Source organism: Anoplophora glabripennis, unplaced genomic scaffold (genome assembly GCF_000390285.2).
Source record: "Anoplophora glabripennis isolate ALB-LARVAE unplaced genomic scaffold, Agla_2.0 scaffold134, whole genome shotgun sequence".
Lineage (NCBI taxonomy): Eukaryota > Metazoa > Arthropoda > Insecta > Coleoptera > Cerambycidae > Anoplophora > Anoplophora glabripennis.
In genome coordinates, this window is record NW_019416384.1 from 277,218 (window position 1) to 300,800 (window position 23,583).

The window sequence follows — 23,583 nt, forward strand, 5'->3', positions numbered from 1 at the left end:
ATATATATATATAATTAAGGACTTTATCGATAATGACAACAATAAACATGATTCAAAGTTTACGAATACCTAAAATAATTTGAGTATTAATTCATCAATAAAAGTATTTCAGTTAAAGACACGTTCTGTAAACGTATGCTTGCATTTCATTGTTACTATCTATCTATTAATTACTGTCTGTCACCTAACTGCACTCAATTCGTTTTTGTTTTCTTTCCATCAGTCAGTGTTTTGTGTAACTTACATACCGACCACTTTAATAATCGCAAAGTTTTTACGAAAACGTATATCGCAACTGCTGCTGCCGCAAGAACGAAAGAGATTACATCTAAAAGCAAAAACTGATACCACGGTGTGTCAACGGATCGGTCCCTGAAGTGTTCCGTTCTTCCATGTCTTAGTACGTACTCCGTCCACCAGACGGCCTTCTCCAAACCGGTCATCGGTTGGTCCATGACCAAGTCGGCTAATTCTTTCGTTGTTTCCCTGTATCTGTCAAAGATTGGACGGTAATAGAATAACTTTTAGTCTAATCTTACTAAAAAAATGACCCTTGAAATATATCCGCATGTTGCCAGACGTTACTAATGGTCAAAAATTGTTTAAACGATTTTTTTTAAATAAATTCGTAATTTTCGATTTTTCGTTAGAAATAAATTTTTTTAGGCTCTTTGGGGTTTCGAAAACAAATCAGTACCTATGCAACTTTTCTCTAAAACCTACCGTTTTCGAGATATTAACAATTTTTTGTTCGAAAAAACGCGATTCCACAAATAAGAAGTGGATCTTATTTGTGGAAGGGCGAAATGGGCGGTGACTATTAGACACCCTCATTATAGCCATCTTCCTCTATCGCACGGATTTCTATGACTTTCTTTATCGCTCTCACGCAACGGCCGATGAACTATGGGGACTTTCCGACCCTGTATACTCCACGCCTACAACTAAGGATCTGCTTGTATCGCTCAATATTGACCGGTAGGTTTGTTGTTTTTTGATGGTAATAAACTTAATATTAATAAACTATTTAATAAATAATGTTAATAAGAAAGCGAATTATTCAAAACCAAACTATTGCTACTTTAAATTAAATGTTATATATTTTATTGGAATATAGTATATACTCGATTAAATCCATTAACTTACATTTGTTTAATCATCGTCATGAAAAACAGTTTGATAATTTAGTTAGGATTTTAATTACATAAATTTATTGGTAAAGAAAAACTAAACAATAGTAATGTCAGGTACATGTTTGGAAAATCTACGTAATTCAATTATTTATAAGTTATATAATGTTTTATTAGTTATTTACAGTACATTAATTTATATTTTATTAATTGAATACAAAATTGTTACTTGACATCTGAATAAATATTAGTTGCAATATTTTCGGTGAGGTAGCATAAATAGCAACAATTTTATTCAAATTGTTTATAAGCGAAAAACGCACGTTTTTTTAATGCACAATTTGAGAATGTTAATGTCAAAAAACGGTGATATTTTTTAATAGGTCGCTTAATTACGTCTTTAAGATTACAATGACGCTTTCAGAATCATGTTTGGTTGAAAATTAACGCCTGTACAGAGGCTTAAAGTTCATAACTTTTGGAGCCTCCGTTATAAACAAATAGAATTGTGCGAAAACTATTGCACCTACAGCGCCCACTTTTGGCACACTTTTAAAGTATGACAAAACTCTCAACCTGTCATAGGTTTTATAAAATTTTAACAATAAATGCGATAGTTATAAACAACATACAAAAATGGGCACCTTTCTTGTTTTTTTGCAATAACTTTTTTGTTTATTAACCGATTTTAATTTAACCAGTCTCATTTTATAGATAATTTTACTCCCTACAAGCTGTCTGAGAGTCACTTTTCGCTAAAATTAACGGTTTTCCCTGCAAAGTGAAAAAAACGTTTTCCTCACTTATTTGTTTAAATAGAAAAATTAGCTTAGCTTAGTTAGTTTTTGACTCACGAGATGAGAGATGTCTTGTATTATGTTCCTTTAGACAATAATCTCGCGGATAGGACTTTTTAACGCTTATTAACAATAAAAAAAACAAGTCTTCAGAATAAAATATGCCAGCGCAACTCTTCGAATTTTTGTTAAGATTATTCAAGAATTTTGGTAACACTAAAAATTGTAATTTTAAATATAGTTTATTGACGTTGAAAATGGTTGAAATCGCGTTTTGTTTTTTCGAACAAAAAATCGTTAATATCTCGAAAACGGTAGATTTTAGAGAAAAGTTGCATAGGAAATTAAAATATTTCGAGCGAAAAAATCGAATATTACGAATTTGTTTAAAAAAAATTCTTTAAACAATTTTTGACCATTAGTAATGTCTTTTTTTAATAAAAAAATTGAATGAGAATCATGTTCTTAGCGGGAGTGACGATACCGCCTGGACTATTTGGGAAAAAAAAAACCGACTTAGGCGATTTTCAATACCTCAGTTTACAAAAAAAAAGAAAAATTGTGAAGTTTCAACAAAACAAAAACGGATATTACAGAGGGATCTAGAATGGTTATACTACATTGAGTTGATCTACCAATCTAGATACCAATATCCGCCAAAGCACACGATCATTTCATGCTTTGAAAATAAAGAACATTGCGATTTTCTTGGTTACTTACCGCGAGTTGTCGAGAACCTCCAAAATAGCGCTTTTAAAACTTTCCACATTTAACTTCTTGTAATCTAGCGTCAATCCAATTCCTTTGGCTGCCATTTTACGTGCGTTGCTATTTTGATCTCCATAGAATGGCAGGGCAAGCATGGGGACGTAATTAAAAATGGCTTCTTCCATGGACTGGAGACCTCCTTGAGTGATAAAAAGTTTTACGTTTTTATGCCCTAAAAAAATATAACAGGTACGTAATAATTATTCTTTAGTGGATATTTAGTGATAATTACGAATAAACACCCAGTACAACTTACTGAGAACGTCTTGCTGCGGTATCCATTTCATCACTTTGACGTTATTGGATTTTCCTGGAATTTCTTCATTGAATTTCCACAATATTTTGTACGGCAACTGCGAGAAGGTTTCCAGAATTATTTTCTTGGTAATGTTAGGCAGTTGTTTGCTGTTAATGTTGGATCCCAAACTGAAATATATAACCCCATATTCGGCGTTGTCCAAGTAGTCCTGAAGATCCTTTAAATAAGGGAGTTTAAACGGTACCGATGTGCACAGCGAGCATTTCCGCCAAATTCAAAATCAAGTGAAAACATAAAAAACTGTAGTTTTAACTGTAGGCGATCAACATGGGGCACAAGAAAATCGCTTCAAAGAATAAATTTCGTTTGATTACAATTCAACTGTACTATTTCATATGTCTAAAACATTCAGTGTTAACATTATTATGAATATTATGAATATCATGAGTAATATACGATATTTATGTTTATAGAACTACTTTAAAACTTATCTGACGAAGCAAACATTTATACAGGGTGTTTCTTAATAACATGCTAATATTTAAGGTTATTCTTGGGTTCATTTTAAGAAAAAAGCTTCATATGAACATATGTCCTAAAAGTCTTTACTTTTGAACTACAGGGTGCTAAAATTTTTATGAAAAAACATTTTTTTATGATAACTTTGGTATTACCCTAGATATTTTTTCAAATTTGGTACACGTCTTCTATTCATCGAGATGCATTTTCTGATGTACAAACAATTTTATTATTTTTTCCAGTGGCGTCTGTACAGGTTTTGTATTGAATATTTTTGAAGAAAAATATGTTATGTCAGGGTAATTTTCTTTTACCATTCCGAAATGGATGTAGATTACTGTAATTTCATAATTTCAACGTTTAAAAGTTATTATCTTAAATAAATTATTGTTCAAAGTTACATAAATCTTTTTTTTCACGGAAGTGGTCAAATAAGATGCAAATGAATGAATTTTATTTTTTTTACGCGAAAACCGTAAGTCAAACGAAAAAAATTCAAGACATCACATTTGCTCAGAAAGGAATGAGGATTTCAGAAATGATTTTTACTTTAAGAAAAAGCAGAGGCGTAACATATTTTTCTTCAAAAATATTCAATACAAAACCTGTACAGACGCCACTGGCAAAAATAATAAAATTGTTAGTACATCAGAAAATGCACCTCGATGAATAGAAGGCGTGTACCAAATTTGAAAAAATATCTAGGTTAGGTAATACCAAAGTTATCATAAAAAAATGTTTTTTCATAAAACTTTAGCACCCTGTAGTTCAAAAGTTAAGACTTTTAGGACATATGTTCATATGAAGTTTTTTTCTTAAAATGGACCCAAGAATAACCTCCTTAAATATTAGCACGTTATTAAGAAACACCCTGTATTTAATTTTCATTGGCATTGGGATTTCACAGATTTTGGGGAAATTTGAAATTATCTTATAAAGTAACTTTATTTAAGGTTGTTTACCTTTGTAAAAATAAATTGACGAAAAAAATATTTTTCGAGAATTTTTTTTTGAGAAGAAAAAGGGTAGTTTTGAAAAAACTGTTTTTTATGTGATTACAGACTGTACAAAAATTAATTACAAAGTCTCAAAAAACGGTATGAATCGGGATCGAAATGTGGTTTGGGTCATCAACTTTAATTTTAATTTAATTAAAAGCTGATGAACACAAGCATTGGACAGAAAAGCCAAATCGTGTTGGAAACAATTGGATTTTGTTTTCTTCAATGTCCGGAAGGTTTTCCAAAAAAAAAAAATGGACAATTTTTCGAAAAATTATTTTTTTTTAATCAATTTAAAAGTTATTTGCGGTAAAAATGTGAGACAACCTTAAAAATATTTTTTTTTCCATTTTAATCATGATTAGGAACTGTTTAAGCTCAAAAAACGTGACCCATTAATTTTTTTGAATAGTTTGAAACAAAGAAACGGTTCGATAAATCGAGATGAAACTTCACAGAATTCTTCTGAATATATAACTGTAAAAGTAATGCTTAACATTAGTCATTTCGTGAATATTTCTAATTTAGCCGTCAATTTTCTAAAAAAATATAAATTACCTTTTTTTTCCTGTTTTTTTTTTTTAAATTCGTGTAAAAGACGAAAAAAAAAAAATCCGAAAAGTTGCAGCATGTTATAGAACATTTATTACAGTTTTCGAAACTGCTCTTCAATTCTCTGTAGGACCATCTGTCACCGAGATATCGATGAATAATGGTCGTATCGAAATTTAAACAAAGGAAATTAAAGCTGAATAAACAAGCTATCTGGTTCATGCAATGGCTTAGCTGAAAAAATTTTTTCCAAGTCCGTGAACACGGAAAAAAATAAAAAATTTGGAAAATTTTTTGTTGCGCTATTAGAATTCCATGATAACCGTAAACCCTAAAAATTTTCGACCGAAAGATCTCTAAACTAGTGTCTTAGAGCTTGAAAATGCTTTTTTTAATTCTCGATACGACCATTTCTCACTTAAATACAGTCTGTCAAAAATCACGGAAAATTTTCCGAAATTCTTTAGACCCTGTAATTGTTTGGTTTAATGTAGATGTTAGAGAGATAATTATTTGAAAATTCAAAACGTCACACGTACCCTAGGCAGCGGCTGAGGTTCCAACAAGTGAAGCCCCCCTCCAATGTTGACAGTTTTAGGTCCTAGAGGCCTCACGGCATTGAACAACGGGTTGGCATTTATAAACAGCAGACTAACCTCCTTAGCGATGTCTTCCAAAGGGTCTACCTCCCCTAAACATTTCGCAGCAACCCGTTCCATCATGGGATTGAATATAAAATCCATTAAAAGTTTAAAAGCTACCCAGAAAAAAGTGTCTATCACCCTTTCCTTGAAGGTAAGAGCCGGGTAAAACGGCATATCTTTATCTGGATACATAACCGGGTGCGTGGGGTTGCCCACGTAGAGGTGTCCGTGAATAGAGGAGTCCATGGATACCAAGCCGATCATCGACGCGTTGAGTTTACGCCTTAGAGGAATGCCATATGTTGCAAGGAACTCGGTGAAGAACAGGTCGACTTTGTTTTCGCCCTTCAACAAATCTTGGACTCCCGGATGCGACAGTTGGTATTCCATTACCTCGACCTGGGAACTCAAAGCCGCCAAGAGTACAGTGACGATGGATTGGCCTTTTCCCAAATTGTCGAACATTTTTCCTTTGTTCATAATTCTGTACGTGTCGTTCAGTAGTATGTGGGTGATGTTCTCGTTGTTTTCTACAACGACTTGAGACTGGATGAGAGTGATTTTGTGTCCCTTTTTCGCCAGTTCTAACCACAGCGGCTTGAAGGCTGTTTGATGGCTGTAAAACGGAAGCGGCATATATGCCACTATGTTTGCAGACCGACATGTTCCGAACAGTAAAAAACTGAGACCGCACAAGAAAAACACCCACTTCATTCTCGGGAAACTGCGAAATATCTGTGTAACTTTTAGGTTTGTGTACGGTTTATATTTATTAGTATTTTGTTGTTATCAGTGTTATCACAGTCTTGGTATCTGTCACCGTTTTATCTGTGAGGATGACGCGACGGTGCTGTTTGGTTTGTCTGGATGTGTTGTTGAACCCATATCGTTCAAAACTGATTTGTGGTATTCCATTAAGAATTAATTACATATTATATTATGTGGATTACAACTGCAAAGCTATTTGCTACTTTATTTAATAGCAGTTTCAACGTGAAATTTCCATTTTTTTATTAATTACACTGTGCTTATTTTAAATGTAAAAGAATAACTGAAAAATAGCTCATTCTTTTTTAATAAAATGAAAGACAAATTTTTTTCGGAATTAAATACACTTATACACCTATTTTAAAATACCCTTTTCCGTAAACGTTTCCGCCACTGGTTGATAAATTTGTGCAGTGACTCAGTGCATTTTGTCCGCTATTGGTTAAGTATAAAACCACATCAAACATCTATAAAAAAAACCAGATATTTGGCAAATTTATTTATTTTTTCTATTTCAACACTGGACTCCCTAAGGGGTCCACAATTATATCTCTATTTAACTCTTTTTTAGAATAAGGTCTTCTAGCAAAAATTTGACTACAAAAACTTTACTCAGCCTGTACAAATTGAAAGTGAAAGAGGTCTACTTTTCATACTACTCGTATCAAGTCCTACCTAATCTTTGTACAGTCATTGAACCTTTTCACCTCCGAATTCTTTGAAACTGAACCGATCGACTTGAAATTTGGCAGATAGCTAGAGAAAAGGTCAATGAACATTAGTGACATAGCGCCGATTGACGCGTCCACCCTGTTGGGGGTTGACACCCCTTCTCGGGGGTGGAATTTTTTTTCAAAAATAACGCTGGAAATCGATAGAGAATCAAATTTTTAGCAAAAAATAATCGAAGAATTTTTTCGAGAAATCAATAGTTTTTTAGTTATTCTCGATTGAAAACTTGTAATTTTGAGTGAAAAAAACACTTTTTCAAAGTAGTTTTCGCGAATAACTCAAAAACTACGCATTTTATTAAAAAAAGTGTAATGACCAAAAATGTAGCTTATAAATAGAGTTTTTTAAAAAGTGCTGTATGTCCTATACAAAGCGAAATATGGTTAGTGGAAGGGGACTTGTTGTGGGGGGAATACTCAAATCGATGTATTCAACGTCAAATAACGGAAAAAGGATTAATTTTATGTGTATCACACTCCTGGAGTTTTTTGTAGTACTCAAAAAGACTTTCGAAATGAGCACTTACAAAAGTTAATTAGTTAATTAGGAGTCATCGTCAAAACAGATGGGTTGCTCATATTTTTTAAAGAAAAATGAGCAGTAAACACTACCATTTCCATCAGAATTAAAATTAATCGTAGACCCTTTACAATTAGTTTTGTTTTAGTGTTTTTCATACGATCCTGAAGTTAGACCGGTTTAGAATGCGTATTTTTTGAATAATGTACGGTAAAAGTTGAAAACGTATTTTTCATTATTCAAAAAAAATTGCCATATTTATATAATAACTCTGAAACTATGAAAGATACGTAAAAAATGATAGACAACAAAAATGTAGCTTTTTTCTCAACAAATGTTTTGATTTTTTAATTCCTATAGCATAAAAAATAAAAGAGATATCTCCGCTTGAACTATCCATTTTAGTGAAAAAACGACCTGTCTCGAGCCCTTCGACCTTTCCCTTTAAAAAACGAAGAACTTAAAAGGTTTTATATGCAAACGATCTTACAGCTCTTGAAATTATCTTTAAAATGCTTTTTTTGTAGGATACTATAGCTTCAAAATTAACCGAGTTATGGTAAAAAAACCAATAACATTTTTTCGGAGCAATATTATATATTATATTATACCAATAAAATAAGTAAACAAATTTAGTGTGATTATTTATATGCAACGTAGCAATTTTATTTATGATTGATTATATTTAAAAATCGATTATAATAAAAAAAAATTACATTAACATTGGTAAAAGGGTGGTTTATAAGAGTTGAAAATGGCAAAAGTAAAATATTCTTTCATAATCGCACGGTTTAAGGCGTCAGTACTTAAATCGATGTGTCGATCTGCCCGGGTTTCGAATCCCGCGGCCGGTAGACCGTAGATTAGCTATGCTTGTACGGAGGATTGGCACCCTCTGTGCAGGTATGGTAGGGTGGAAGAATGTTGGCTTGGGTCAATGTGAGAGATTGACACCGGTTGGCATTTGACCACCCCCCTAATTAATGAGGTTTTCCAGGTTTCCCTCATTCCTGCACTGAATGGCGGTTAGGGCCTACCAACATAAGTCGTTCCTGGGCGCAAATGCGGCCTGCGTAATAATAATATGCCGCCTCCTCTCCCGCACAAGTCTCCGACTTCTGGGCTAATTCTCGTAGTTAGAATGAGGAGTAGAGATATTATTATATTATTATTATTATAAACAATATAAGGGAATGTCAATTATAGCATTCCAAGATTTAAAACGTAATATTTTATCATTTTTTTAGCACAGGGGTGATTTATAAGGGTTGAAAAGTGTTATGAGATACAAATTATTTTATTAGCTATAAGGTAACTTTTATTTTAAATAATTGCACGATTTAATCAGTCCAAATCTTTAAAAAGTATTTTTTTATCATTATTTTTGCATAGGGGTAGTTTTTAAGGGTTAAATAAAGGGTCGAAAATATCAAATACATCATAAAACATGTTCGAGAACATGGGACATTATTTAATCTTTGTGCTTGAACAAGAGTTTTATCAATAAAATGCTTAAAACTTAATTTTTTCAATTTTTTTCACTAAGGGGTAGTTTTTACCCCTAAAAAACAAAAAGCATCGATCGGGCTTATGTCACTTTTGAACTTGAGCCTAAGATGAGCCTTATTCTAAATTTTCATGCAAATCCATGCAGTTTCAAAGAATTCGGATGTTACGGCTGATTTTCAGCTTCAATCACTGTACCATCTATATAATTTATCAAAAAAACTACATTGGCATAAAAAAATAAGAAAATCTAAACCGTTATACATACCTCAGGCAGCGGCTGAGGTTCCAACAAGTGAAGCCCCCCTCCAATGTTGAAAGTTTTAGGTCCTAGAGGCCTTACGGCATTGAACAGCGGGTTGGCATTTATAAACAGCAGACTAACCTCCTTAGCGATGTCTTCCAAAGGTTCTACCTCCCCTAAACATTTCGCAGCTACCCGTTCCATCATGGGATTGAATATAAAATCCATTGACAGTTTAAAAGCTACCCAGAAAAAAGTGTCTATCACCCTTTCCTTGAAGGTAAGAGCCGGGTAAAACGGCATATCTTTATCTGGATACATAACCGGGTGCGTAGGGTTGCCCACGTAGAGGTGTCCGTGAATAGAGGAGTCCATGGATACCAAGCCGATCATCGACGCGTTGAGCTTTCGCCCAAGAGCCGTGCCAAACGTCGCAAGGAACTCCGTGAAGAACAGATCGACTTTCTTGTCGCTTGCCAGCAATTCCTGGACTCCTGGATGCGACAATTGGTATTCCATTGACTCGAAAAGGGAATGCAACTCCGATACGAGTGTCTTGACGATGGACTGGCCTTCTGCTATTTTGTCGAACATTTTCCCTTTGTTCATAATTCTGTACGTGTCGTTCAGGAGTATGTGGGTGATGTTCTCGTTGTTTTCTACAGTGACTTGAGACTGGATGAGAGTGATTTTGTGTCCCCTTTTCGCCAGTTCTAACCACAGCGGCTTGAAAGCTGTTTGATGGCTGTAAAACGGAAAGGGCATATATGCCACTATGTTGGCAGAGTGACATGTTCCCAACAGTAAAAAACTGAAACCGCACAAGAAAACCACCCACTTCATTTTCCGGAATCTACAACCTAACCGAGAAACTTTTAGGTCAATTGTATTTATTAGTATTTCGTTGTTATGTAACAAACGGGTTCATTGATAATTTAGGATTGGAATTTCTAGGTCATATAATTTTACTGTTCTATTATGTATATAAAAGTATATCTAGTTAAGATTTTGTACATAAAAAAGATAATTTAGGTATGAAAATAATTACGAAACCGATAGAAAACTTTATAAAGAATAACGTCTTCACAAAAGTTCACAAAATAAATATTTTTCCCTCACTTGGACACAGTCATGAGGTAACAACTGTGTGTACATTTTTTATTAATTTTAATTACGTCGCGGCACGTAGTTTCTTTAAACTGTGCTAAAAACTCGCCTAAAACCGATTTGTTTTACAACATACTGACACTGACATTGGTAAAACGATGATAAATAACAAATAAATATCTACACTTACCATTAACAACAATGTTGTTGTAATAAATAACAACGAATCGCGATTAGGTATTTTTTTAATATTTCTCGGGTGAACTAATTTCAAAACAGTTTTATTACTTACATAGGCCAGGAAATATAGAGTTGGACGCGACTTTTTGTATCGGCAAGCTGAATTTATCACTATAGATGCTAAATATTATGTACAATAACATATTAGTTTCCGCAGTCATAAAAATGGGGGGAAGATTGTTTACAGGGTGGTTAATTGTATAATTTTTACGTACATTCACGTTTTTCGCTTATAACTTTTTTCCGTTCATTTCCACGAGAAAACAGTAAAGTACTTTTTTTTTGTGTCCAAGAGACGTACAAAACTAGCCCTCGAGCGTCAAAAAATATTGATTAGATCAAAAGTTATAAACAGAAGTTTATTTATGACTTTTGATTTAAACATTTATAAACTGCGTTATTATTACCTGAACGTTTTGGCATCGCATCCTCTCATTCCTTATCAGTCTATAGTTTCCAAATTATGGCCTTATAAACAAATTAACTAATTCTTAGTCTGGACGATCCCGAGGATCTTCCACAATCGCACTGATTTTTTTCATGGTAGATTTCATAATAATACCTTGAAATCTATCTTTTTTTTTAATTTCAAATTTGCAACTTGGAATTTTTTTTATTTTTTAGCCTTAGTTGTAAAGCGAAAAACGCGAATTTACGTAAAAATTATACAATTAACTACCCTGTAAACAATCTTCCCCCCATTTTTATGACTGTGGAAACTAATATGTTATTGTACGTAATATTTAGCATCAATAGTGGTAAATTCAGCTTGCCGAAACAAAAAGTCGCGAAATGGTAATTTCCCAGCTTATTTTCCTGGTCTATATAAAGTAGTTTGTAATTATTTCCATCCCTTTTTATAGTATTTTTCAAACCAAGGAGTATGTGATTTCATATAAACGTATTTCTGAAGGCGATCAACATTTTATATTTTACATCAACAAATGGATATTTCCAAACAGCGATTACGGAAATATTTAAGTAAAATATACGAATGTTTCATGGAACGATTCACAATCTTAAAATCGTTTGTAGAGTAAATATTGGCACTAATTAGTTTCTATTGTTGTGCTTCTATTTGTTTATTTTGACTCAACGTTTGGACATTTCTGCCCCAGTGGCGGGTAATAAAACGTTAAAATTAAAAAAAATATATGTATTATGTATCTTAGAAACTACGCGGTTTTCGAGAAAAGTTATTAGACAAAAGTTGTTGATTTTGGTGCGTGGTTAAAATTTTTAGGCACATTTTTTTTATTGAACTTTGAGCTTGGAATTAGCTTTCACACATAACCTAGAAACGTACTTGGTGATCCTGTAGCACGTGAAAGTAAACAAAACTAGAACTGAAAGCAAGAATCCTATGACGTCCAACATGAAGTACTTCCAAGACGGCATATCCACCGCGACGCTTCTCAGATGGCGACCTCCTTTATGCCTGATGACGTACTCCGTCCACCATATCGCTTTTTCCAAGCTCGGCATTTCCTCTTCTCTGTAGATCGCGCTCAGTTCTCGAACTTTTTCGCTATACCTGCAAAATAACAGTTTACAATTTTTCGTAGCCTTTCTTCAATAGATTACTAGTCGCTAACGGCTTACTTTGGATTATTCATGACTTCCAGTACGACGCGTTTGATAGATTCTCTGGTTACATCGTTTTTGTTCAATTTGAGACCGTAGCCTTTCTTAACCATCCTATTGACGTTCGCGATCTGATCGCCTAGGAACGGTATGCCGACCAAAGGTACGGCGTTGTACACCGCCTCCTGGAGGGATTGTAGCCCTCCTTGGGTAACAAACAACTTCAAGTTAGGATGTCCTAAAAAGATATTTGTTGGTTTGGTACCGTCATAAAACTCATCATCCTAACAATCAGTTTCGCTATAGTAAAATTGCAGCAATAAATAAGATGTAGATGGTAAATTTATTATTTTTCAGCCTTAGTTGCAAAATGAAATATACGACGCACGAGCGTGATATAGTTATAACGAGCGTTCAAATAAAAACGTGGTCGAAGTTGGCTCTGACACATTGGACGTAGGGAGTAGCTTATAGCGACCAACTTAACCTCATTTCTCAACGAGCTGTATAGCAGCTGTCAGTTTCAATAACGTTAATGACTATATAACTTTATTTTAAAGAATAATCGTGATAACAATAACAAACAATTAAAGGAGCTGCGGAAAGTGTCCCCCTCCTTGTTCCAAGCACTTTTCACACCTGTTCCTCAAAGAATTAAAGACATTTTCTAAGATGCTCGGGGTATTGTTAATTTCACGAATCTTGTCTATAAGTCGAGCCTGCAGATGGTTTAAATCAGGAATAGGCAGTTCAAAAATAGTGTTTTTAAGGTAAGGCCACAAAAAGAAATCACACGGCGTAATATCACATGACCTCGGTGGAAATTCATGTTCAACATTGAGACTTATTAGTCGATTTTGGAAAACTTCCCTCAACATATTCATCGTCTCGCCTGCCTTAGGTATGTGCCCTTGCGCCATCTTGTTGAAAGCAAAAGTTTGTAATTTCGTTTTCTTCCAGCTGGTTAACAAAAAGAGCGATAATTTCTTCTCTATATCTTTGCGCAGTAAGAGTACCATTAAAAAAAATAGGTCCATAAATCCTCCTTCGATTGAGAGCACACCAAACTCCAATTTTTTGAGCGTGTAGAGGGCCCTCGACAAAAAAGTTACCTGGTTTTTCAGAAGACCACATTCTCATATTCTGTGAGTTTACGTAACCACTTAAATGAAACCAGGCTTCATCAGAAAAAAAGGTGATATTATGAAGTTCACCGTAGTTGTTTAAAAACCATTCACAAAATACAGCCCGTCGCGGAAAATCAACTTCATGAAGTTCTTGCTGACAAGTTAAACGATAGGAGAACAAACGCAAATCTTTTTTTAACACTGTGTGGCAGGTACCGACTGTACTCCCACCATTTGTGATAAAACACGTACAGAAGTTCTTGGCGCATTTTCCATTATTTGTTGGACATTTTCTTTTAATTCTTCAGTCCGCTTTTTAGGTCGGCCGCTTCCTTCTTTTTTTTGTTACACTGCCCGTTTCACGAAAAACATTAACACAACGCTGAACTGCACTTTGAAAAATTTTGTACCCAACAACGCCGGGAAATTGATTTTGAAATTCTATGAAACATTCCTCAATAGAATACTTCCATATTCCATCAATCTTGCGTCCATTTCTAAAGTAGGACTCTATGATAAACACTTTTAGTTCTTGAGAAAACACCATTTTAAACGCTTTTTAAAACGAAAATATTCAAATTGATAGCGGCGATATAGCGCTTTGACAGATGACGTTTAAGTTCATTTGCTATACGCTACGCCCTACGTCCAAATTTTCAGAACCAACTTGACCACGTTTTTATTTGAACGCTCGTTATATTATTAGTCATACAACGTATAGTATACGCAAGTGACTCATATTGAAATTGGTATGTATCTGTTTCTCTCCGTAGCTCTCCGTACGGCGGTTGTCATGGCAACGAGGCAGCCAACGCATGTGTAAACTACGGCGTAGGAGAACGAGTGATGCAAAAGTTCAAGCTGCATTCTCATCAGTCATCGGCATCGCCCAATCGCCCATCGCCTGTCTATCGTGTTTAAAGATATACGATACTTTGCCCAGTGCACGGTTACAACGGTTCTTTATTAATATTTGTTTTGTACCAGTAATTTGTAGAAATGTTTCCTATGCACGATCATGTATGTATTTTATTGGAAACGCCATTTTCCAGATGGAAAATTGAGGACAAAAAATATTTTTTAAATTGCGGAAGACCTGTGCCTTCTCTGTATGTTCAGAAGTTTCGGAATGAATGGTATTCGGAGTATAAGTGGTAGTGCGGATGTTTTTCGATTACTGATATTCTTTTTGATGTGCTACAAAAACGCTCACTAAATATTAATTATTGTATGCCACAAATTAAAAATACCCAGAAACTTTTAAATGAAAAAAGAAACGAGAGGAATTTTAAAGAAATATTTGAATTAGGAAGCATAAAAGTGCCAGTACCAGTTAATTGTCGTGATGGATGAAAAACTTTGACAGTTCCTAAAAATTTTTTTTTAATATGGCGAATTCGCCGCACGAGTCGAACTAATATTTCTATTTTTTATAAAATTTAAATCCTTTTCGCCAACGTCAGTTTTTCGGTAATATAGCAAATGCAACAAAAATTTCCAGATTAATTTAAAGCCGTTTGACCTTGAAAATTTTCGCATGCGGCGCTTATTTTTAATCAATCAATAAATATGTTTCACCTATTTTCAATGTCACGAGCCGCCACTGCGCTCGAGGGCTAGTTTTGTAGGTCTTTTGAAGACAAAAAAGGTACTTCACTGTTTTCTCGTGGAAATGAAATAATCTTCCCCCCATTTTTATGACTGTGGAAACTAATATGTTACTGTACATAATATTTAGCATCTATAGTGATAAATTCAGCTCGCCGAAACAAAAAATATTTCCTGGACTAATTAATAGATTTCTACTAATGGCTAAAAGACGTACTTAATATGTCTTGTTGCGGTAGCCACTTGTGTGTGACAACGTTCCTTGGTGTCTTTTCTAGTTTTAAATCGGCCTTCAGCAGCACTCTGTAAGGCAGTTCTCCCAGTGCTTCCAGTATTACCGTAATTACGCTGTTCGCCATTCGTGCATTCACGTTTGTGCCAAAACTGACATATATCGCCCCTTCTTTAGCGTTGTCCAGTTGACTTTGAATCTCCTAGAAACGATTTGATTCTTTTACAAATTATTCATTCCTATCCACCGATTTCTTGCGTTAGAAATAATTAAAATTGAAATCAATACAAGTACCTACCTCAGCTAAGGGCTCTGGTTTCCTCAGATGGATCCCACCGCCTATAGGAATAGTGTTAGGATTCAAAGGCCTGATACTGTGAAAGATGGGGTGAGTGTTTATGAAGAGCATCGCCATGTTGTCGTGGAGTTGTAGTAAGTCGGGCAAATCCTCACCGAATATAGTCCTCAGTTTAACCTGGAGGTTTGGATACGCGTGGTCGTAGAGATAGCGCGTATAACCGAAATGGTAAACGAAACTCGACATCCGCTCCTTGAAAGTCATGTCTTCCGCATCTTCCACGGGCAGGTTGAGGTCGGGATTCACTATGGGATGCGTCGGGTTGCCCATAGCCAGGTGATACTGCATTCCCGAGTCCAACGACGCGATCCCTATCATGGGACAGTTAAACCTCCAACTGAACGACATCATCGCGGGCAATTGCGCTTCTACGATCACCAGATCGAATGTCACTCCTTTGTTGTGTATGAGGTTCTGCACCTGGGGGTGTCCAAACTGAAAGTCGCCAGCTTCGTTGAGCATCGTTTTCATCGTTTGCGCTATCTTCAAGAAGCTGTTGGTGTCGTCGCTCACGAACTCCGTAAAATTGTACTTGCTGTATATTTCGTAGGTGAAACTAAGGTCGATCTCCGTTAGATTCGTCAGCGAGGGGTCATTCGCTGGGTTGGTGGTCATCACCGTCACTTGGTGGCCTCGCAAAGAGAGCTGCCGCCAGAAGGGCTGGAAGGGTGCCTGGTGGCTGTAGCTGGCGGTAGGTATTATTCCCAGAATCCTGGCACATTCCGTTTGCATCAGGATGGGAACGACCGCAAAGACAAGCAATAAGACGACGCCCATAGCTTGGGTCGGTACTGATCTGCTCGGGCTTAGATTTACCGGGAGTGAAATCATATCGCTAGAGATAAATGATTTTAAGAGCTGAATAGATAACTTCGGCTTTATCCTTGAGTGTATACTTTAATTTTCCTATCACTGAAGTGGTCTAAATACTACGCACGTTGGTTGTTTTGTATTTACCACTTTTTCTGTCAATTAAATGAGATTTAATTGTATCTATTTCTATGCAATTTTAAATAGGTATAAAGTTGTGAAGACAGGGCAGGATATAAGACAGTAATTAAACTTCACAATTACCTTGTTGCATCAAAATATTTTTTAAATTAATAGTCCAGACGGTATTTGTTTCAAAAAGTCCATATTTGGGTGAATCGTATATCCACGGAGATTTTTGGCGTTCAAATATCACTAAAAATGAAAATTTTTCTATGCGCAAAAAAAACAGGGGCTTAACATTTGGTGGTACAATATGTTAAAAAAAATCGAAATATGTTCCTATTTAATTATGTATATTTTCAAGAGTTGATTTTAGGCGAAAATGGAAGATGAAAAAATGTTTGTAATTACATATTTTACAAAATATTATAGTTACAAATCGAATGAATCATGATTATTATTGTAAAAATCGAAAAAATCGTAAAAAATGGGGTTAAAAGACATTATTTTTTAGGGATTTTTTTTGGGGTCGTTAAGTTGGGTATAGGACCTTCATACTTGACTCATCACACCAAATTTCATCAAAATCGGTTCGATAGATTTTGCATAATAATTTTACAATCCAGATTTTGAAAACAAATTAGCAAATTTTCAAAATTTTGCACAGCTAAAACCAAGGCCCTTAGATACTTGAAAATTTAATCACATATAGAAGGGCTCTCAAGCTTTCAAACTTTTTTTGAAAAATCCGAATCCGTCAATTAGGAGCGCTCTGGCGCTTGTCTAAACATTGGTCGAATATTTGTACTTATAAACAATTAGAACTTTGTGAATATTCAATCAAATCAAATTTTTTAAAGCAGGTTTTAAAAGTTCTTGGAAAGACGCTTCTTTAAAAAAAAACAGATCGATTGGTCAATTAGTTACGTAGTTATAGCCGATCAAAGTTAACCGTCATTTACACTAAATGTACTGGGACATCCGGGCTAATTTTTCGAAAAATACCTTTGGTATTCCGAGTACTTACCAGGTCTAAGATTACAATACTTTTCTTCATTGGCAACCTACTTTAAAACGTGTTTAAAGTTATTTATGCAAGCGAGAAATTCAAGAAAATCGTACGGGTGGTGGTGGTGGGGGAAGCAGAGAGCGCGGCCGCTTCGGCCTGCTCGAAATTGAATCGGCGAGTTCAAAACCGCGACGCGCTTAAAAATTTTTAATATCTCAGCTTCTAGAGGTCCGATTTTGATGTTTTTTTTTAAATCGATGTCTCGCGATTTAAAAAAAAACAATTAGCGTATTTTCAAATGCCTATCGTTAATAATTATTGGTCTTTCAACAGTCCGATAATTATTTATCTTTAAACTTCCTTTAATTATCAACTTTATTTTTTTATTGTATCAAAGGTAAGTGCATAAACTTATATACTGTTTATCAAAGATCAAAAACAAATTTATTTAAATATTCTAAAATTGTTTAAACAACAATTATTTTCAAAATATGTCGAAAATTAGTAATATAATGAGTTAATTTCTCATTTGCTTATATTTTAAACAATAAATAATATTTGAATTATACTTTAATCACAAAAGAAATGATGATTAAATTAATAAATTAATTATAAAAAATCAATAACTTTTAAAACCTGCTTTAAAAAATTTGATTTGGTTGAATATTCACAAAGTTTTTCTAATTGTTTATAAAGTACAAAAATTCGACCAATGTTTAATCAAGCGCCAGAGCTCTCCCAATTGACGGATTCGAATTTTTCAAAAAGCGTTTGAAAGCTTGCGAGCTCTTCTACATGTGATTAAATTTTCAAGTATTTGAGGGCCTTGGTTTTTGCTGTGCAAAATTTTGAAATTTTGCAATTTTTTTTCCAAATCTGGATCCCAAAATTTTTATGCAAAATCTATCGAACCGATTTTGATGAAATTTGGTCTGATGATTCTACATAACATGAAGTTTTCTTGAGCCAAGTATGAAGGTCCTATACCCAATTTAAAGACCCCCAAAAAAAATCCCAAAAAAATTATATTTTTTAACCCCATTTTTGGCGATTTTTTCGATTTTTACAATAATAATCATGATTCATTCGATTTGTAACTAGTCATATTTTGTAAAAAATTTAATTACAAACACTTTTTTCCTCTTCCATTTTCGCCTAAAATCAACTCTTGAAAAGATACATAATTAAATATGAAGAAAAATATGAAATTTTTCCAATTTTTTTAACATATTGTACCGCCAAAAGTTAAGCCCACAAAACAGATAGCCTAGTCTATAATGATTACCTAATTACGCAATATAATTGAAATTAAAATTGTCTAGCACTCGAATTGGGAGATAATAATAAATACCTTCCATTTGATACCGCACGTGTTGTTTTTTTATTTACATGGTGAATAGTTAAACCACAATCATTATTATTTTTTTATTTTATGATCATTCTTGGAAAAGATAAGCCTAAATATAAATTTTACAGATTTTACAATGACGTATAAATATATTGCAATAATAACTAAGAGAAATCCTATTACATCCAACAAGTAAACTTTATAAAAAGGTAAGTCCACGATGGGGTTTCTCAAATGTTTAGCTCCTCGCGTTCTTATCGCGTATTCTGTCCACCAGACCGCTTTTTCCAAACCCGTCATTTCTACGTCTTTGGTCAACTCGGCCACTTCTCTCACTCGCTTTCGATAACTAAAAATTAAATTTAATTTAATTTAATACAATACGAAAAGCAACAACGAAGAATCGAACATCGAAGAAAAACAATCGATATTCGCCAAATTATGACAAATATAAATCTAAAATAGAAAAAAGATCCACAATAAGATAGGTCTTACATCGGTTCATTTATAACTTCGGTAATGGCTTCACGGAAGGCCTCCTTGGTTAGATTTTTCCTGTCCACCACTAAGCCCAAGCCATTTTCTTTCATTATCCTACAATTCCTAGACTGATCGCCAAAAAACGGCATTCCTACCATGGCCACGTGACTGAATATGGATTCCTCAATTGACTGAAGACCGCACTGCGTTATAAATAAAACGACATTGGGATGCTCTGCAATAAAGTTAAAAAAAGTGCTAATCGTGAAAATTTACTTGAAATTATTATTAAATCAACCTCATATATGTTAATACTTACGGAGAAGGTCCTGCTGCGGCACCCACTCCATAATTTTCACGTTATTTGGTTTTTCCGGTAAATCTTCCTTTTCAAACTTCCATATAACCATATAGGGCAAATCGGCTAACGTGTTCAGGATGATACTTTTCAACTCGTCGCTGATTAAATAACTTTTCATAGTGGACCCCAAACTGAAGTATATTACCCCCTTATTCGCAGAATCCATGAATTCTTGAATGTTCTAGTAGAGAACAGTCTCAAAATTATGTCAATCGCATTTTTTCATAATTCCGTTAGAGGATACACATTGTATATTTTTTACGAAAAAAGTCATTTCATGTAAAAAAAATTGTTGGTTATTAATATATGTTGAGCCGTAGAATTTTTGGTTAACATGTACAGGACGTTTAGAAAATCAAAATTCTAAACATGACGTAAGAATAAATTTGCCTTTCGGCCTTTTAAAAGCAAGTAAAACAATTTGTGCATAACGACTTTTCCTGTAAAATGAAAAATAAAATTAATTGTTCGTCTCTTGTCCACCTTAACTATAGACATACTGTATATAGACTAGGCGGTATCTGTTTTAGTTTGGGTAAATAGTATATCCACGGAGATTTTTGGCTTTTTGGTTTTCAAATATTACTAGAAATGAAAATTTTTCTATGCGCATAAAAAAAATGTGCTTAACTTTTGGCGGCACAATATGTTAAAAAAATTCGAAAAATGTCATATTTTTCTCCCAATTGAATTACATACCTATAGAAGGGCACTCAAGCTTTCAAACGCTTTTTGAAAAATTCGAATCCGTCAATTAGGAGAGCTCTGGCGCTTGTTTAAACATTGGTCAAATTTTTGTACTTATAAACAATTAGAATAACTTTGTGAATATTCAATCAAATCAAATTTTTTAAAGCAGGTTTTAAAAGTTCTTGGAAAGACGCTTCTTTAAAAAAAAAACAGATCGATTGATCAATTACTTACGTAGTTATAGCCGATCAAAGTTAACCGTGTTGCCATTTAGAAAATATCGTTTTAGTAGCTACTGCAGAAATCTGGCAACACCGGAAAGAATTATTTGTAAATTTTTCTTAATCAAGTTATTTCCTACAACTTTGCAATTGGAAGTACTAGTCTATTACTGCAAATAAAAAAGTTGGCCTGTCAGGTTTTAAAAAAATAACACTGTATATACAAGTTGTAGAGATTCTTTTCCTAACGGGATATACGTGTATCTATTTTTTTCAAGGTCGTATTTTTCGAATACGAAATAATATATTGAAATGAAAGAAAGATTCTTTTTTTAATATTTTTTTTTGTGATTAAAGTATAATTTAAATATTTAGTGTTTAAAATATAAGCAAATGAGAAATTAATTCATTATATTACTAATTTTCGGCATATTTTGAAAATAATTGTTGTTGAAACAATTTTAGAATATTTAAATAAATTTGTTTTTGATCTTTGATAAACAGTATATAAGTTTATGCACTTACCTTTGATACAATAAAAAAATAGAGTTAATAATTAAAGGAAGTTTAAGATAAATAATTATCGGACTGTTGAAAGACCAATAATTATTAACGATAGGCATTTGAAAATACGCTAATTGTTTTTTTTTAACTCGCGAGACATCGTTTTATAAAAAATCATCAAAATCGGACCTCTAGAAGCTGAGATATTAAAAATTTTTAAGCGCGTCGCGATTTTGAAATCGCCGATTCAATTTCGAGCAGGCCGAAGCGGCCGCGCTCTCTGCTTCCCCCACCACCACCACCCGTGCGATTTTATTGAATTTCTCGCTTCCATAAATAACTTTAAACATGTTTTAAAGTAGGTTGCCAATGAAGAAAAGTATTGCGAACTTAGACCTGGTAAGTACTCGGAATACCAACAGTATTTTGCGAAAAATTAGCCCGGATATCCCAGTACATCCAGCGTAAATGACGATTAACTTTGATCGGCTATAACTACGTAATTAATTGACCAATCGATCTCTTTTATTTTTTAAAGAAGCGCCTTTCCAAGAACTTTTAAAACCTATTTAAAAAATTTTAATTTAGTTGAATATTCACAAAGTTATTGTTTATAAGTACAAAATTCGACCAATGTTTAAACAAGCGCCAGAGCTCTCCCAATTAACGGATTCGAATTTTTTAAAAAGCGTTTGAAAGCTTGAGAGCCCTTCTATGTGTGATTAAATTTTCAAGTATCTAAGGGCCTTGGTTTTTGCTGTGCAAAATTATGAAAATTCGCAATATTTTTTTCAAAATTTGAATCGCAAAATTTTTATGCAAGATCTATCGAACCGATTTTGATGAAATTTGGTGTGATGATTCTACATAACATGAAGTTTTCTTGAGCCAAGTATGAAGGTCCTATACCCAATTTAAACACCCCAAAAAAAATCCCTAAAAAGTAATGTTCTTGAACCCCATTTTTGACGATTTTTTCGATTTTTACAATAATAATCATGATTCATTCGATTTGTAACTAGTCATATTTTCTAAAATTTGAATACAAACATTTATTTCCTCTTCCATTTTCACCTAAAATCAACTCCTGAAAGGATACATAATTAAATAGGAAGAAAAATATGACATTCTTCGAATTTTTTTAACATATTGTGCCGCCAAAAGTTAACCCCACATTTTTTTTATGCGCATAGAAAAATTTTCATTTCTAGTGATAATTGAAAGCCAAAAAGCCAAGAATCTCAGTGGATATACGATTCACCCAAATATGGACTTTTTGGAACAGATAACGTCGGGACTAATAAGCTTACCAACCTCTGGCAGCAGTTGGGGTTCCCTTAAATGCGTGCCCCCTCCGATTTGCACAGTATTAGGTCCTGCAGGCCTTAACTGATGGAACAGAGGATTGACGTTGATAAATATCATATCAACATCTTTCTCGATCTGACTGAGAAGTCTAACATTGCTACCAAAATGTTTCTTTACAGTTTCATCCTCCTTCCTATAGAAGTAATAGGAGTAGACGTGCTCCAGTAGACCGCCGATAACGGTGCTCACGAGTCTTTCGAGGAAACTTAGATTTTTCCTGAATGGAAAGACGTAATCCGGGTATACGACAGGGTGCATGAAGTTCCCTATAGCCCTGTGCACCCTTGATATGGCGTCGAGAGAAAAGATACCAATGTAAGGCGCTTTAAACCTACAAGTGATACGCAGAGTAGTTTTTCCAATGAATATTTTAGACCATGTAATTAATCAAAAGTAATGATAGTTCGAAAAATGTTTACATTTTCAAATATGGGTTTTTACTAAACAAAGATATATGTTTTGTGTGCACTTTTTTGCATTATTTACGGTAGTGCGCGTAAAAAATGTTTCTTATTAAGGTGGCCATATCCCTGGCCGAGAAATGGTGAAATTTCTGGCATTTTTAGGTACTGAAATCTTGAAAAGTAAAACGTGTAGAACAGAAGTAAGCACAAATTAAAATCCTTGATGTTCTGTTTATTCATTGTTACTATTTAAATTTACTCAAATAAAATAACAACTAAGAAAAAACGTTTGTAAAACATGCGTTTACTATTATCCAAACCCCGCATTTTAAGAATTATTTTCACGTACTTATAAATAAAAGTAAACAATTTTATATGTAGGACTAAGCAAGTAAATGTTATAAGAATATTTACATGTGGAGTTGTATATAAAAAAGTTAGTATTTTCGTAGATTTCAGTACCTAAAACCTTGATGGTTTGATCGTTTTTTGCACCTGTTTATTCGTTTTACTGCGGCGTCTTTGAAAATACTCAGGTGGCATGACATAACATTCCTATTATTTGATAAG

The 23,583-nt window shown here is 34.0% G+C and overlaps 2 protein-coding genes across 3 annotated transcripts in view; both read right to left on the minus strand.

Annotated features, from left to right (window-relative positions):
* Positions 1 to 26: 26 nt before the first annotated feature.
* Positions 27 to 10,506, minus strand: LOC108903806 (UDP-glucuronosyltransferase 2B16-like). 2 transcript variants are annotated; one of them, XM_018706107.2, is made up of 4 exons: positions 9,464 to 10,506; positions 2,952 to 3,171; positions 2,648 to 2,867; positions 27 to 492 (listed from the first exon to the last, which is right to left on the minus strand). In XM_018706107.2, exons 1-4 carry the CDS (start codon positions 10,280 to 10,282, stop codon positions 195 to 197), a joined length of 1,557 nt encoding a protein of 518 aa, XP_018561623.1. In that variant the 5' UTR covers positions 10,283 to 10,506; the 3' UTR covers positions 27 to 194. The 2 variants fall into 2 exon arrangements, with proteins under 2 accessions (XP_018561623.1, XP_023310147.1); XM_023454379.1 differs by lacking the exon at positions 9,464 to 10,506 and adding an exon at positions 5,566 to 6,410.
* Positions 10,507 to 11,927: 1,421 nt separating this feature from the next.
* LOC108903775 overlaps positions 11,928 to 23,583 on the minus strand; it is a 14,318-nt gene continuing 2,662 nt past the window's right edge. Inside the window, exons 2-9 of the mRNA XM_018706068.2 lie at positions 22,556 to 22,940; positions 19,785 to 20,007; positions 19,481 to 19,700; positions 19,058 to 19,334; positions 15,636 to 16,592; positions 15,323 to 15,539; positions 12,389 to 12,608; positions 11,928 to 12,320 (exon numbers count right to left, since the gene is read on the minus strand). Of these exons, the coding sequence (XP_018561584.1) occupies positions 12,041 to 12,320; positions 12,389 to 12,608; positions 15,323 to 15,539; positions 15,636 to 16,592; positions 19,058 to 19,334; positions 19,481 to 19,700; positions 19,785 to 20,007; positions 22,556 to 22,940 (2,779 nt within the window). The 3' untranslated portion in view covers positions 11,928 to 12,040. The remainder of the gene's footprint in view (positions 12,321 to 12,388; positions 12,609 to 15,322; positions 15,540 to 15,635; positions 16,593 to 19,057; positions 19,335 to 19,480; positions 19,701 to 19,784; positions 20,008 to 22,555; positions 22,941 to 23,583) is intronic.

Excerpts from the sequence above, each read along its gene's own strand:
- LOC108903806 (XM_018706107.2), bottom strand. The coding sequence starts at position 10,282 with ATGAAGTGGGTGGTTTTCTTGTGCGGTTTCAGTTTTTTACTGTTGGGA. Across the intron at positions 2,868-2,951 it reads ACCGCAGCAAGACGTTCTCA|GGCATAAAAACGTAAAACTT; the intron begins GTAAGTTGTACT and ends ATATTTTTTTAG. Across the intron at positions 493-2,647 it reads GAGGTTCTCGACAACTCGCG|ATACAGGGAAACAACGAAAG; the intron begins GTAAGTAACCAA and ends AATCTTTGACAG.